General features: G+C 39.6%; 2 protein-coding genes across 14 annotated transcripts in view; one reads left to right on the top strand and one right to left on the bottom strand.

The window, feature by feature from the left end:
• Positions 1–13,520, top strand: part of prg4a (proteoglycan 4a) — a 33,905-nt gene extending 20,385 nt beyond the window's left edge. Inside the window, exons 2-14 of the mRNA XM_044218462.1 lie at positions 4,394–4,511; positions 5,097–5,213; positions 6,265–6,378; positions 6,612–6,671; positions 7,223–7,285; positions 8,068–8,193; positions 8,317–8,541; positions 9,175–9,261; positions 9,494–9,633; positions 10,683–10,842; positions 11,497–11,595; positions 12,319–12,447; positions 12,709–13,520. Coding sequence (XP_044074397.1) covers positions 4,433–4,511; positions 5,097–5,213; positions 6,265–6,378; positions 6,612–6,671; positions 7,223–7,285; positions 8,068–8,193; positions 8,317–8,541; positions 9,175–9,261; positions 9,494–9,633; positions 10,683–10,842; positions 11,497–11,595; positions 12,319–12,447; positions 12,709–12,899 — 1,590 coding nt within the window. The 5' untranslated portion in view covers positions 4,394–4,432 and the 3' untranslated portion in view covers positions 12,900–13,520. The remainder of the gene's footprint in view (positions 1–4,393; positions 4,512–5,096; positions 5,214–6,264; positions 6,379–6,611; positions 6,672–7,222; positions 7,286–8,067; positions 8,194–8,316; positions 8,542–9,174; positions 9,262–9,493; positions 9,634–10,682; positions 10,843–11,496; positions 11,596–12,318; positions 12,448–12,708) is intronic.
• A 151-nt stretch (positions 13,521–13,671) lies between these two features.
• Positions 13,672–16,049, bottom strand: part of tpra (translocated promoter region a, nuclear basket protein) — a 53,284-nt gene continuing 50,906 nt past the window's right edge. For 9 of the 13 annotated variants that reach the window (XM_044218449.1, XM_044218452.1, XM_044218450.1 and 6 more), the window contains 3 exons: positions 15,864–15,994; positions 14,365–14,481; positions 13,672–14,079 (listed from right to left, as the gene is read on the bottom strand). In XM_044218449.1, coding sequence (XP_044074384.1) covers positions 14,024–14,079; positions 14,365–14,481; positions 15,864–15,994 — 304 coding nt within the window. In that variant the 3' untranslated portion in view covers positions 13,672–14,023. The remainder of the gene's footprint in view (positions 14,080–14,364; positions 14,482–15,863; positions 15,995–16,049) is intronic. The other 4 variants (XM_044218461.1, XM_044218459.1, XM_044218460.1 and 1 more) reach the window with 1 other exon arrangement.

Raw genomic sequence — 16,049 nt, forward strand, 5'->3', positions numbered from 1 at the left:
CTACAGCTCCTGCCTCCCAATAAGGAGATCGTGGGTTCGTGGGTTCGATTCCCGGACCGGACCAACATCACACAATCTCTCTGGGTGGAGTCTGCATGTCCTCCCCGTGTTACCGTGGGTTCTCTCCGGGTTCTCCGGCTTCCTCCCACCGTCCAAAGACATGCATGTGTAGGTTAATTGATAACTCTAAATTGCCCGTATTGAATGAATGTGTGAGTGAATGGTTGTCTGTCCTTGTCTGTGTCTGTGTTCGCCCTGCGACGAGTTGGCCACTGTCCAGGGTGTGCCCTGCCTAAGGCCCGAAGTCACTGGGATAGGCTCCAGTCACCCGCGACCCCCTAACGGGGACCAAGCGGTAGAAAATGGATGGATGGATGGATGGACATACATACCTTGAACATTTTCCAGTAAATGTAAGGAAACACAAACTAATCAATTTCTGTCTGTTTCAGGCCAAAATGTAATTTCTTGACTGGACTGTACAAGACAGATTTTTGCATTTTTTACTCATTTATTTTTTGTCAGGGTTGTTCTTCTCAGATGTATTTTCTTTTAAAAATATATTACCCATTTATCTGTTTTATTTAATTTCTTGTACATATATTTAATTTGTATCTAATGTTAAGTTTCTCTTTTTGCTGAGAATGTGTTTAGAAGTGTTCAAGGTGAACAAAAGCCAATAAACTGCTTTTTTTTTTAAATAGTGGAAAATCTAGCTAGATGGAAACAAGCATGGCTTATACTCACAGATGCATCTCAATCCCAAAAAGAATTCAGGAAAAATAGAATTTCACTTTTTCACAAAGCATACAGGTCAACATACTGGCCAAGGTATCACTGTTGAACATGATAAGCATACTCCTAGTAGAAGCCTGTGTCCCAGGTAGGATTTCTGACTGCTATTATAGTAATATTTAAATTAAGAAAAAATAAACATGTTAGAGAAAAACATCAAAACACTGATCTCACAATATTCAATATTCATTTAAATTAGGTCCATGTGACCACAAACTAAAAACAAACAAAAAGAGAACATTCAATAAACTTCACCATGAAACTGGCTTCAGCTATAAAGCTGAAATAATGAGTAGGAACAAGTGAGGACAGTGAGGGGAAGATACCAGGAGGATGAGGTAATGCAAGTAGACACTTGTCAGCAACCCACAGTCTCATCAGAGAGTCATAACCAGTTTCAACTGAAGAAAGTAGTAAAAGTGCATTAAATGTGGATCTACAAGCATCCTGTCAGCTCCCTTGGCAGCTACAGAGAAAACATTTCTCCAACACGCTGCCCAACTTTACATACTGAAGGCCTAAACTTACAATCACATGGTCAAGTTAAATGAATCTCTCTTCTTCTTTCAGTTATATTTCTTTTGCCAGACACTCTTTAAATACATGTTTCATAATGTCTGTCTGGCCTCCTGTTTCTCAACACCTACTAAATGTGTGTGAACGTGTGTGTGTGGTGCTCGGAGCTGCCCGCCAGCGTGCGTCCCACAGTCTGTACATGGTCACAATGTGGGGTGCTAATAAAGTTTTATGAGCTGCTTTAATCTGACCATCTGACCAATCACAATGCCTCCCTGTGACCACACCCCTCCCTTAGTGCTCATTAGAGGGCTGCCCATCACATATAACTGACTGTTGAAACATGTGAAAAAAGCAGAGCCCACATGCGTGCAGTCAGTGAGAGCAGCAGGTGAATGGGAACAGAGTGGGTGTGTTGATGTGTTTGTGTCTGCTGCAGTGACTCATTCACAGCGGATTATCGCTCTAGCAGATGGCCTGTCCCAGTGTCAACAAGCTGATTTGTAACAGACGTCAAACTGCCTCTTCCTACTTTTCGAATACTTTACATCAAACTTCTGTTTTTATGAAAGCCACTATGTGTAGAATTGTTATGTGATTATCGCGTCTTTCAGTTTATGATTATGGAAGTTTTGGTTTGTAGAAAAATGAGACAATCTAAATGCACGGATGCAGTGTGTTGCTTTCAGCCCATTCTCAGAGTCCCAGGGTTGGAGTCATGGGGGGCGTATCAACGTGCATTGCTCTCTGCCACAGTGTCTTTTTGATACTACCACTGAGAGTTAGCAAAGTCGCAGACTTTCAAATCCCACACATGCAGTAGGGGCTTTAAATAGAGTTAGATCTATAGACCTGAGATTGGTCTTTCTGTCAAATAAAATGTCATCTAGTTAGTGTCATCCACCTCTAATATGATGGATAGGATTCAGTTTATTCAATTACAAATTGGATTGCATAGCTGATTGATAATCCAGTTAATATAAATGGGAAAACACCTCTATATCCATACTCCCCAGTTCTTTTTATTATTAAATGTATTATATATTTATTATTAGGAGTTCTTGTTGGTACAAAACATCAGTTTCCCTCCAACCGAGAAATACTGGTAACAGTAAAGTCATAGTTTACATGGTAGCATACACTATATGGAGATCAGACACATGTCTACATTACATTACGTTAAGTGGAGACCGTTGGTATCTGTTTTATCCTTAATTTAAAAAGTGTTCATGGCATCTGTCGCTTGGAAGGACTTGCTCATTTCTGTTTTCAAGATTTTAGGGAAACTTGTTACTATTTTAAACTATTTTAGGGATTACTATCTTGCACATTGCAAATATTCCTTATATTAACTTCATACTGTGAACTTACATACTGCACAAACTGTACAGCGCTTTCATTTAAATAACATATATTGTACATATTTTTTAGAATAATGTTTCATATCTTATTGTCAGTTTTCTATTTTCTATTTATGCTTCTTGACTTACAGTACTTGTTTTATCTTTCTTTATATTTTTTACTTACTTACTTGTTTATTTATTTTTTAATATACCTGCGCAAACCTTTGATGTCATGTGAGTTAATAAACAATATTCTCAAAGTTGAGCGTAACAGTTCATTCTTGACCTCAGAAATCATAGTTTGACAAAATAATCTTAACTCAAGGTCCACTTACTAGCTTTTTCTAGAGCTTTCAACCACATATCATCTTCATCAGTGGATGGAGTTTGCTCAGTTGTCATGGAAATGGCTGAGTTGCCATCACATGACATATTGATTGATTACTCTCCCTCAGAGGACTTCCTGCTGGCAACCAACAACTGAGTCATCTCCATGACAACTGAGCAAACTCCACCTTCTAATGAAGACTGTGAGATGTGACTGAAAGTTCTGGAAAAGGGAAGCAAGATTATTTAGTTTTATTGCGAAAGCTTCAGGGTCAGATGTTCTGGATACACACTGATACATGTTGAACTTCAACAATGTTCTGATCATTTAAGAGATTAGGACACATCCATCATGCATTGTTAGAGCTTGTTTTATGTAGGAAGTGTTCTGCTCTTTGAAATATTTTGTTCCTGCGCTTTACAATATCGGTCCCTTTGACTGTGGAAGTAAAATATCTTTCTGCATTAGCCAGCCTCTCCTTAGATTTCTAGTCTTAATGTTAGGAAGAGATAAATAAATCCCAAATCAAACTATCCACATCAAATTTAAGTAAATGCCTCACCAGATTGACCCCCCTCATTCATTTCCTCACTTTGGCTCTTTCCGTTCACCCTCTCCGTGTGAAAGTCACCCACATGTAGACACTTTTTATGATCCACGAACTGAGCTGAACAATTGAAACTCCACCGCAAAATTGTCAAAACCACATGACATCAGTTTTGGCCGGCTCGAGCACCTCATTCCTCAAGTTGGCTGGCAGGGAAAATGTGGCCAAAAGGCAACAGGTAGGAGTAACATCACATGACCTCACCAGTGGAAAACACGCCGCAATATTGTAACTGAGTATTATATTGCTTTAGGTCAATTTACCTGTAACTTTGAAGTAGTCCCAATTCATAATTCGTTGTTGGTTTTAAGATGCTAAATGACAACAATCTTATTTGTTCCCAGATAATTTGTTGATTTAGTAGTTAATGATAGTGAAGTGTCTACGCTGAACAAGTAAAATGTAAAATATCATAAACATTCTAAAAAGAAGAGGAGGCCAGGATCGGTTGCACTAATAAATAAATACTATTAAAGTAAGTGGAGTCATTTGTGATTAGTTACTTTCCATCCTTGATCTTGAAAGGGATTACCGTGTGTGTAGGAGTTCATTTACTGCCAGTGTAGGAAGTTTAAATACGTCTTGGTCAGTTTTTAATTAGCCTGTGGGTGTAGTATGAGTGTGTGTTTGTGTGTGTGTGATGGTAATTAAAAGTGTCCTTTCTCAGTGCCCTTTTCTCATATATAAGACCAACAGACAGGGAAGAAGAGGAGAGGTGACACACTGAGACGGTAACTACTGATTCTCTCGCTCTCTTTCTGTTACTGTGGCAGTGTCTCTCTCTTACGCTCCCTTTGTCCGCAGTTGTTGTTCGACTCAGATAGCGTTCAGACAGAGACTTGGATGAAGATGATGCTGATGAAAATGTCACTGTGGCTTCTGCTGCTTGGCCTTGCTGTGACCTACACTGCTGCTGGACCAGGTACTGTACGCACTCACACATGTATTTAACTTTCTAAATATACAATATGGCCCTTTGTGTTTGTGGGACCAAAACTATGCACATGTTGTGTTTTAATTTACCATTTAGGCTAATGCCTTTCTGATGCCTTATAGCGTACCTATGTCTTAGAATGTCCAATAATACATCTAATAATGTCTTAATGTAACTATTTTCCTTATGATAATATCCCTAATATGCCTTATATGATCTGGTAACACATCTACTAATGCAGCTGTGATATCATCTAATGTCTAATAATGTACCCATGATACCTTGTCATGTATTACACTGCACCTATAACACCTTGCAATCAAATTCTGATTCCTCATAATACAGATATAATACCTTATGATGTCAAATAATGTCCTTAACATGCCTTATATTGTCTGGTAACACACCTACTATGCCTTAAAATGTCTAATAATGGAGCTACGGTAACATCTAATGTTTCATAATACTTTGGGATGTCTTGCAGTTCTCTTGATTATACCTTATAGTTATGATGCCATGTAATACGCTTACAATGCCTTTGAATGAAAAATGAAAGTATTACACTGTCCTCAGGCAGCTGTGTGGGGCGCTGTGGGGAGCGTTTCACCAGAGGCCAGCAGTGTACCTGTGACCTCAGCTGCCTGCAGCATAATGAGTGCTGCCAAGACTTTCATGCTATTTGCACCACTGGTAAGACACTCATTATAAGACACGTACAATAATAACAATACATTTGATAGACCTTTTTCACATTTTGACTCATCACAGTAGGAGAAGCACAAGTGTGACAGTGAGGCAGCATGAACAAAACCAGGACTCTGAAACTGAAGCAGCTAAATGGAATTCATTCCTCATTATTTTTATTATTTACGCCTGTGCTTTTCCTAATGTGACATGTCAACATGTCTTAAAAAGCCTGTTGCTGCCTGTGGAGGAATTGGTATGTGGCAGCAGCAAACAATAATTGGATATAGCAAAGATAAATAGTATATAGAAAAGACCAAAGAGAAGTTATCAGACATGCATGCAATAAATGAACATAATATTCCTGTGAATTTTATCATGTTAGAGTGAATGTAAATGGAGCATAAGCTTGGCTATTTTGTCTCAAAGCTACAATAATAAATACTTTTTATGTTATAATTGAATTAGGTGGCTCAAATGTGAAAGGCGTCGCTCATACCGATGAACCCACAGGGAACCACTCTGCAGTTCTGTGGAACTTTTTGGCCTCTTTTAACACATTGTTTTGGTTTCTATTGAACTTTTCGGATTCTTTTAGCTCATTGGTTTGGTTTTTATGGAACTTTTGAGCCTCTTAACTCTTGGTTTTACGGCACATTTTGGTTTGGTTCCGTCTTGTTGCCCTCGTCAACCTGGTTTCCAGCAGCAGCAGTGAAAAAGCTTTGATAAACCCAGCACCAAACGGTAGACAGACAAAGTTATCAATTAGCGGACGTACATAGTGGAGCATTTAGCAGCTAAAGAGCCAGATTCATCCTGTGGGCAGAAACATGACTCCAAATGAATGCCAGTGTTGCTCCACGCCTGTTGAATGTGTAATAGGCAATTATTTGCTAACATGTTAGCCATTTCATTTTATAATGCAATGTCAGAGCCGTGTGTCTGTCTGCTTATTTTGTAGTTATTCTGCCCCTAGTGGCCAAAATGGACTAATGCAGCTTTAAAGATGAGCTCTGCTTTGTTGATAATGTTCTGTTTGTCTGGCTGTTGTTCTCAGCTCCTTCCTGTCAGGGTCGCTGTGGCGAGGCATTCAGGCGCGGTCGGCTATGTGAGTGCGATCCACAGTGCATCCAATACAACACCTGTTGTCATGACTACCAGCTACACTGCGGTAAGGGCCAACAGCCACGACCCTGGCTACAACAACACAATTATACACAATGCCCCACTGTAACTTAGCAACACATACATAATTGTGGTGGAGTTTAAAGACATCTAATGAAGCTTTCAGAAGCCTGGGTATTGAATGGACAATATCCTAATTTGAATAGTTGACACAGTTTTAGGTGTGTATCACTAAGTAAAGCCAGAGTGCTTTCTTCCACCTTGTCTCTCTGTCCACAGACGCCGGTGTGTCAGTTTCACAGCCCAGGACTTTCCAGCCTCTGAGGGCAGCAGCTTCAGGTTAGCAGCCATCGATAACAACTAACCAACCAGCAGCAGAGCTTCCCTTTCACTGCTATTGTAGCTTTAACAAGGGAATTTGTTATTACTGTACCAGATATATTACTGTTCTCTGAATACAGTAACCTAATCAAAATTTTGCTCCTTGTGGGTATTTGAACCTGCCAATTGAGACCATTTCCGCCCATGTAAATTGCCAATATACAATAATATATAAGTGACAGGCAGGCTGACAATGAATTAGTCTTTCTGATAAAAGGTTTGACAGAATGAACCTTTGGAATTAAACCAAAAAAATAGTACTTTCAATGCAGATGTAAAAAATTATTTTTAATTTGCTCAATTTGTGCACAAACGCAAGTACTAAGAGGCAACACAGAAGGCTTGGATAGGCAGCTGCTCACGCTTGCAATGCATTTTTACGCTCTTCAGGCAAGCTTGAAACGTGGAAACTTGAGTAGCCGCTGATGTTGGATAACAGGTGTGTCCACACAGTCTTCATTAAACTGATATCTCTCTTTTTTTCATTATTTTCTCCTCCTCCTTCTCAGAAAATGGGAAATCAGAGAGGAACAGGAAAAGGTCTAACAGTGACAGCGAGGAATGGTACACAGGTAGATGTTGATTCACAATGAGACAGAAACCGCCGTATCCAAACAACATTCATTAAATACACAGTCAAAGCTTTTATTGCTATCCCTGCATGCAGAAATGTAATTTTAACATGCAAATGAAAGAGCCTGGATTACTGGGCAAAGTGGTCTGCTCTGAGGTCCCTGATCCAGAGGGGCCCAAAAACTCTGGGCTCACTGCATTTTGATGCAAATTTCAAATTTGTTGGGGAAATCGCACCACTAAAGTACAATATTAGCTAAGGTGGAAGCTGCATCACCCTATATGTGGCCCTGATTAATAGAAGGGGCCCATGTCAAAATCTAGTTGTAAGACATTAAAGGAAGAGGTCAGCATTTTTGGGAAATATGCTTATTCGCTTTCTTGCCGGGAGTTACATGAGAAGATCGATACCACTCTCATGTCTGTGTGGTAAATATGAAGCTATGCTGATTAGCCTAGCTTAGCATAAAGACTGGGAACAGGGGAAAGAGCTATCCTGGCTCTGTCTGCTTAGTTTTTTACTCATTGATAAAATTCCAGGGTCAAACTGCATCAGACTATAATATATAAACTTTTACTTTTCTGGTCTACTGATCACCTAAAAGTAACTTTAAATACAACAGTCACTCACCCAGTGTTTAACCGCTTTGCTAGTGTCAGTGCTTGATGGATTGTACCAAACCTACAAAACATAACTGTGAATGTGTCAGTCAGCTATAATTTATTGTAATGATTAATGCTGATATGTTATGGTAATTTGAATTCATATGTTTTTATGCAGCAAGGGGTCCCTGCTCACAGTACCCTGGAGCTCAGTGTCCAGATGCATTAGACCTCCTCAACCCACTCACTGCCAGCTCGTCTGGCCCCGGCCCCGCAGCTGCGCCAACCAATCTACTACAACGTGGTGTGGATTTTTATTTTTTTTTCATTCCTTTTTTTAAATTTCATGTTTTACTCTAAAGATATTATCATTTTGTCTAATTAAATAAAAACATACAAACCTTCTTCCTCCGTTTTCCTCCTGTAGGTGTGAGTAACATCCCTGACAGTCTGCTTCCAATGTCCAGCGCTTCCTCTCATGGTGGAGCTCCAGACTCACCAGTACCTGGCTCCTCTCTGCCCCGCAACAGTGCTCCGTCTCTGGGCAGCAGTGCTCCTGTCAGTCCCTCTGGTCCAGGAGCTGTTGGTGGTAAAGTGAATGTCCACCTGGTGCTGTCACCTGGGGGAGTGGCTCCATCTGGGCCAAGTCAAGGTTAATTCAACAGAGATTATTTCAATTTCATTTTGAATATAATATTTTCTAATTTAATTGGGCTGAATTTTGAATAATTGTAAAAAAAATCTATTTAATTACAATTTGGGGTTTTTTTTCATAAAAAGAACTCTGTATCCTAGATAAGTAAAAAAAAAAAAGAAAAGAAAAAAAGTATTAATTTGATTCATTGCATTTGACAACACACTGTTCCCAGTTCTCAGTGGCCCAGCAGGCTCCAGGCCCAGACCCAGCACCCTGCTCCTGTGGGTGTGTGTGTGTGTCTCAGTTTGACCAAATATTACAAATGTAATATTACATTTTTAAGTTTATTGTAATAATATCTAAACACATGTTTTGGACAGATCAGAATGATATTCCTTGACACATTCAGTGTCTCTGTTTCAAAATGACTTTGTTTTGTTTTTCTAATTGAAAAAGGCTGAAAATTCAAACAATTTAGAAAGTCATACACAAAATATCACTGAGTTAAAAATGTACCCAGTGTGGGTTAATATAGCACCGATCAAGACAAGATGTTGTTTTGATCCATTAACCCAACAATAATATTAAAAATAACACACTGGATCAGTTTTTAAGATAATGTGTGTGTTTGTGCATGTGTGTGTGTAGGACTCTTTGCTGATGTCGACCTATGCAGTGATTCTCCCATCAATGGACTGACAGCTCTCAGCAATGGGACCATACTCATATTTAAAGGTCAGTGTCAGTGTGTGTTGTTGTTTGTTGTTGCAAACTGTCACGTCTAGTTGCCCTTATGCATAAATGTCGTATTGTTTCCACATATATTAAAGTGTGTGTAATGATATTCTGCAAATACAGTACTGTGAAGAAATACATATTTAAGCATATAATGTCAATGTAGCGTTTATATATTTTGTGTGTGTGTGATATTTGTGTGGTCTTTGTATGTTAATCTGGTGTGTTTCAGGTGAGCTGTTCTGGTCAGTGGACCCTGTCAGTCGCTCAGTTGGTCGTCCACAGAGCATCACAGACACCCTGGGTGTCTCGTCTCCCATCGATACTGTCTTCACGCGCTGCAACTGCCACGGAAACACCTACATTATCAAGGTACAAATATTACTATAACCCATTATTACTGCTGCTGTCACCACAGCTACAACCACTGTGTCACTGTATAACCTCTGCTGCTACTGTAACTCAGTCTGCTAAATGTCTAAACTGACTACTGCTATGAATATTACTACAACTACTAACGCCACCAATACCACCACTATTAATAAGCTGGTGTACTGTAACTACAACAATTTCTGTACTACCGCATTGATGCTAGATTAGTACTACTAATCCTATTGCTGCCATCACAACATCAACAAACTGTAGGTTCCAGGGTCCAGTCCAGAATAGTCTAGTTGTTGGAGAGTTAAAATCCCTTTTTTTTTTTTTTGTTTTTACAAAAAATTAAAAGTAACAGCATGTACAGATTATTTTTGTATTTTGTTATTATGGCACCACTATCTAGGAAATCTATCGGCCATCATTCTGGACGGATAATGTTTTTGGGTAAAGACTGGACTACCTTATTCTGGTTTGCCTCCCAAACTTTCACATACTTTCTTATATCTTAGTATCTGGTAAATGCTGCCTTAGATAATGACGGACCGTTTACAGTGGCATCAATGGTCAAACATTTTTGTGTGAATGATTTCAATTCTGATACATTTTCAAACAAAATAGAATAATTATTTTCCAGTTCTAAAGAGGAGATACAACAGTGTTGGTGAAAAGTGAACAAATTCTAGAATTGTTTTGGAAAAACTAATATCCACCATGCAGTCTGGGAAAGTTCTGCTCGAATGTGCCTACATTTTTGTAAAATTTGCAAAAATGTGGCATGTACAGATGATTTTCACTGAATTTTCAATGGTTTGAACTCTAGACGGTTGCTTTAGAGCTTCCATCAGAAAAAGTCTATCTATATTTAAGAGTACAGTACTGAATACTGTATGTTTACGCCAAGATGGGTCACAGTAATGGCAAAATGAACGCAACAAAGGGAAATCACTGTTTTCACAATACAAGATCACTACAGAAAGCTCCCTCTGTGATGATGGAGAGAAGAGTGCAGTAAGCAGTTATCCTCTCATCCCCCGCTCCAGGGAGACCAGTACTGGCGTCTAGATGGGAACATGGTGATGGAGCCGGGCTACCCCAAACCTCTGGCCTCTGAGTTCCCAGGTCTGACAGGAAGCATCAGTGCTGCACTGGCAGTGCCAGACACCAGGAGCAGACCAGAGACTGTGTACTTCTTTAAAAATGGTGAGGAATACACAAAGACACAAATACACGGATTAACAGAGAGACAGAGGCACAAACTAGAGCTGGGAGGGATTCACTGTCTTGCTTAAGCACACGTCACCACGTACAGGCTGCTGAATCCCAAGAGCGGCTGGGATGGCATGAGTGGGTAAATGAATTAGTAACAGCACATATTAACAGCCACCAATCACGTGTCCTTGAGCAAGGCACTCATTACATAACTGCCAAATGTACGGTTGTGTTAAAAAAATAATCTCAACTCAAAGTCCACTAACTTTTTTTTTGGCTTTCAGCTACAGCTCAGTCTTCATTCGCAAATGAAACGGGTGTGGCCTAAGTGCAGTTTGGTGATAGTGTCGTCCAATCAGTGGCATCAGATGTCAGGTGGGGTAGAAGCTGTTACAGCCAGTTACATTCACTGATGAAGACCATGAGATGCAGTTGAAAGCTCTGAAAAAGCTAGTGGACCTTTGATTTGAGATTATTTTGTTTGTTGTAATGGTCGGCTCCCTGTGTGACTGTGTAGAACTGTATGAATATAAAGCAAATCGTCTCTCTCCAGATACAGAAATGAACAAAAATAACTTCCAGAGAAATGGACATACAGTGTTGAGTTTATGGACATAATCAACGGTAGCTCTCCCTGTCCTCTAGGAGACATCATGCAGAGGTTCACCTTCCCACCAGGCAACACTCCCTCCTGCAGCAAGAAACCAAGGAGCTCCGGGAAGAGACATTTTGCTCGCCAGGCTGGTTAGTAGCCTAACGAAGCATTTCCCCCAGAATGTTGGACTGTTCCTTTAAAAGCCCAGGATGTTGGTTAAGAGAAAATTCCTGCAAAAGTTGCAGCATAGGAACACCGATTCGTCAACAAACCAACCCACCGTAGCAGCTTGGTCCTCACCACTAACCAACCACTTATGAGTATTCATAATTAACTACATTTTATTTTTCTTAATGAGCAGTTAGTTTGGAATAAGTATTAAAATCATTGCATAAAACCTATTGTTGTGTTAATACTCCTGTGTTATGCTCCTATACTCTTTTCAGTTAAAATTCCCTATTTATTGATATTTGACATAACTCTATTACTGCTGTGCAATAAACTCCGTCTCATTATAAATAAGCTACACTTAACTTGACAGTTCATGCACTATTACTTTATACCGTATTATCATCAACCGGTAAACCCACTTTATACTTTACACTTATTTTATTTTATACTTATACCCACTTGGTATTTAATTTAATTTCTGACCTGTATTATAGTGTATTATATTTTTTGCTTAGTACTTCTGTTCCTGTGTGCACTGACGTGACAGTGAGCTGCTGTAACAAAAGAGTTTCCCCTCGGGGATCAATAAAGTATTTCTGATTCTGTTTATTAGGTTAAATTCATCAAATAACTATCAAAGTGGGCTTCTTCTCACTTCTTAAATGTACTTTAAATGTGCTGTTTTTATTTCTCACATCTAGAAGTTCTTTTAAGTGGAGAGATCAACCTCAAAGTGTCTCTGACGGGATTCCCTACCCCGGTCACCTCTGCTCTGTCCATGCCCAGCCCCCAGAGGAGTGACCGATACGAGCACTACGTCTTCTCTGGACGTAAGAACCATCCTGAGTGCATTCTGTTAATTCTCATTAGAAAGCAATAGGAGTGGAGGCTGTTAGCTTAACTTCTTGAGTCATTCACTGTGAGAACAGTAGTGTTATTTGTAGTCTATCATGTTGACTGCGAACCAAATCTACACTGTATTTCAGTGTTTCATTAAGTTTCTGAGGCCTTTCCACAGATGCTGACATATTTTGTGTGAGAAGTCTGGTTGAGTGTCTGAGCTGAAATCATATACTCTGTCTTCTCTGCAGCTCTCTTCTTCAGCGTCCAGATTTCAGGTGACCTGCCAGCACTGGCCAATCCTGGCCCATCTGCAGCCCTAGCACCCCTGCCCATCCTCAGCCCTGCTGCCGCGGCAATCAACTCTGCCAACATGGCAGCTCAGAATGCTAACCCTCCCCACCCAGCCAACTCCATCAGAGTTTGGCTGCGCTGTCCCTAGGAACATCCTGAAACGGAGACAGAGGTCATGTTCTAGTATTGTCTGTTTCTCATTAGTAAATACGTCTACTGAACAAAAAGTAGACAATTTACTATTTTTTCTAATACATTCATTTCATCATTTTTAATCCCCAGAAGGGGGAGAAATTTTGACAGCCTCAGCCTTCTATAAAGCCTTAATCCTACTGCTAGACACATTTTCAAAATAAATGAATTTGAGGTAAATTAATAAAACTCAAGATGACTAAAAAGTCAGGTCTAAAAAGTGTCATCCATTATTATTTCTAGGGCTGTAATTAATAATTATTTTCATTATCGATTACCCAATTCCCAAAGCCCAAATTGACATCTTCAGATTTTTTTCTTTCCCCCCAAAGATCGTCAGTTTACACGATAAAACTGAGAAAAGCAGCAAACCCTCACATTTAAGAAGCTAAAACCAGAAAATGCATAGTATTTTCTTCTTGATTAATGACTTAAAAAATAAATCCCTTATCAAAAATTGTCGCTGCATAATTTTCTATCAATCAACTAATCAGTTAATTGACTGATTGTTTCAGCACTAATTGTGTACCACTCCTACATCTGGTTTCACTTTTCATTATGTCAAAATATGGAAGCAAGATACAATGAAAATACCACATCCTTGTACTGGTCATTTTAAAAGCGCTATGGTAGCCATCTTAAGTGTGATGAGTCATTGCTGCTGGAACCTCTCTGTCCACTCTGATTATAAAAAAACAAACAAAACAAAAAAACACACACGAAATCGCTGCTGCTCATTATTCAACTTTATTATTAAAACAAGTGTATTAACAGCCCAAAGACAGCGCAAATCACAATTACAAAACCAGGACTGCTCTCATGAATACATGTGAAACAAAATTACAAAACAACTAAAAATTCACAAGCAATGTGACCTTACATATCTCAGAGAAAGGAACACACACATACAAAGCTGTCATACCTCTCTTGTAATAGTGTGATTATTGATTTTGATTGGACAGTTGATTTGTTGATATAGTGAATATCTCAATATTCAACAAAAAATTATCCGGGAACTATGCTTTATCTTTTATTTCTTTGTTGGATGAGATTAATGAGTTGCTACTGGTGACATCATCATTAGGCGATGCCCCCTCTGCCCATGGCTCCTCCCCTTCCCCCTCGAGAGAAAGTTCCTGAAAACAGACAAATGTGAGGAGAAAGCAGTTTATAATTAATGACTGAGATGATCCCTCATTATCACTGTTCATGATATTATCGCCATAATGTCTGTGCCTATGTGTATGCTGCTCTCTGCTTATTGCACTTCAATAAACAGCTTCATCATTACCCCTTTGAGTGACTGGAGTTTATTCTGCAAGTGTCCAATACCAGTGATTATCAAGAGCCCTGCGCTGTGCTGCATGATCTTAACTGAGACACTGAAAGTCCAGTCCTCCAGGACTGTTTTAGGTTCTTACCTCTGCGGCTGAGTAATGTCCTGGCCTCCACTCTCCCTCCTCTGGTTCCTCTGCCTGACAGGCTGCTGATCAGAGGTTGACTTGCTACTGTGCGCCGCTGAGTAACACTGCTGGTGTCTATGAGTGAAGCCAGAGATGAGCAGTGAGACTGGATATTAGACTTTCAGTGACAGAACAAAAGCTCATCACATCAGCAGAGAGCAGGACAAACAATACATAAAAACACAGCAAATTACTTACATCTTGTGATAGCAACTAGGACAAAAAGATTCAGCTGAACACAAATATGACAGGTGGTAATTCTGAGCTGAGGAATTCAGCATGATTGTCTGAGCAAACTTCTTGCGATATCTCCATATGGAAAGATTTGCTATAAGAACCTAAAAGAATTCCTTCAGTTGTGATGAAAGTCCACTTGTCCAGATAGTCATCACTCTGTTCCAATTGCTGTGGTCTTTGCATTCTCTCTCTCTCTCTCTCAAAACCTAACACGGCAGCGGCGGATGGCCGCCCACCATTGAGTCTGGTCCTGTCCAAGGTTAAAGGACGGCTTAAAGGAAGTTTTTCCTTGCCACTGTCGCCAAATGCTTGCTCATGGTGGGATTTGTTGGGTCTCTGTAATTAATATTATAAAGAGTACGGTACTAGACCCGCTCTATAGGAAAAGTGCAATGAGATAACTTCTGTTATGAATTGGCACTGTATAAATAAAATTGAATTGGAGTTTCAATGTTTTTACCTATGGATGGAATAAATATTTGATGTATAGAATTTTACGTAGTTATCCTAAATCCTGATTATAGTGTCATAGCAGAAACCAAAGTAGGTTGTTGCCTGTAGTTACAATTAATTTGTGGGCTGAATTGTGGAACGATAAACCTAGTTCTTTACACAAAATATTTTCAGGGAAATCCTTTCACAGCTGATGGGCTTGAGGTAACGATGTAGGATGTAAGTGGCTGGTGAGAAGAGGCAGGTAAACAGGACTGGCAACAAACAAACCCAACGTCTTTGGTAAGAGTTTGGAGAGACAAAGGTTATATAGGATTATCTGACCACCTGTTCATCTCCTCGATGGATGTAATAATTTATAGAAGATTACACCTCTGAATTTTGGCCTGAATAGGACTGAAATGCATTTATGTAGCAAGTTTCAGTCTCATTTTGTTGGTTGTATAATAATGGTGTGTCCCCTGTTTCTGTTCTTCTACGTGTGAACTGAGGGGTCTGATGCAACCTGTTAATATATTACTGTTGTCAGAAGAGTTGAATTCAAAATCAGTTAGTTGCAGCCCTATTTCATTCTAGATCTCAAGTCCATGAAAACTAAAACATCTGAAAGTTTCTTTTGATGTGAAAGCTAACATGTTAGAATATGAAAAGCAACACAGCCCTGTGACTATTGACACTGAAGATGTTTACATGCAAGAAAACGTTGGTTGGGGTTCATAATCAAGCTATTAGGGTTTAAATGATGGTAAGTAAACAGAATAAATTACCAGGGTCTTGGCTGGTAGATGGCAGTGATGCATCATCACTCTGCTGTCCCGTTGACTCCATGTCTGTTTGGCTCTCCAAAGACGATTCGATACCAGGACTGGAAAACACAACGGTTCGATGAGGTTCCATCCTAAAAAAGTTACCGTAATTGTCTGGAACCTTGCATTCTGATTACAGTCAATTGG

The sequence above is a fragment of the Siniperca chuatsi genome, linkage group LG13, assembly GCF_020085105.1.
Source record: "Siniperca chuatsi isolate FFG_IHB_CAS linkage group LG13, ASM2008510v1, whole genome shotgun sequence".
Lineage (NCBI taxonomy): Eukaryota > Metazoa > Chordata > Actinopteri > Centrarchiformes > Sinipercidae > Siniperca > Siniperca chuatsi.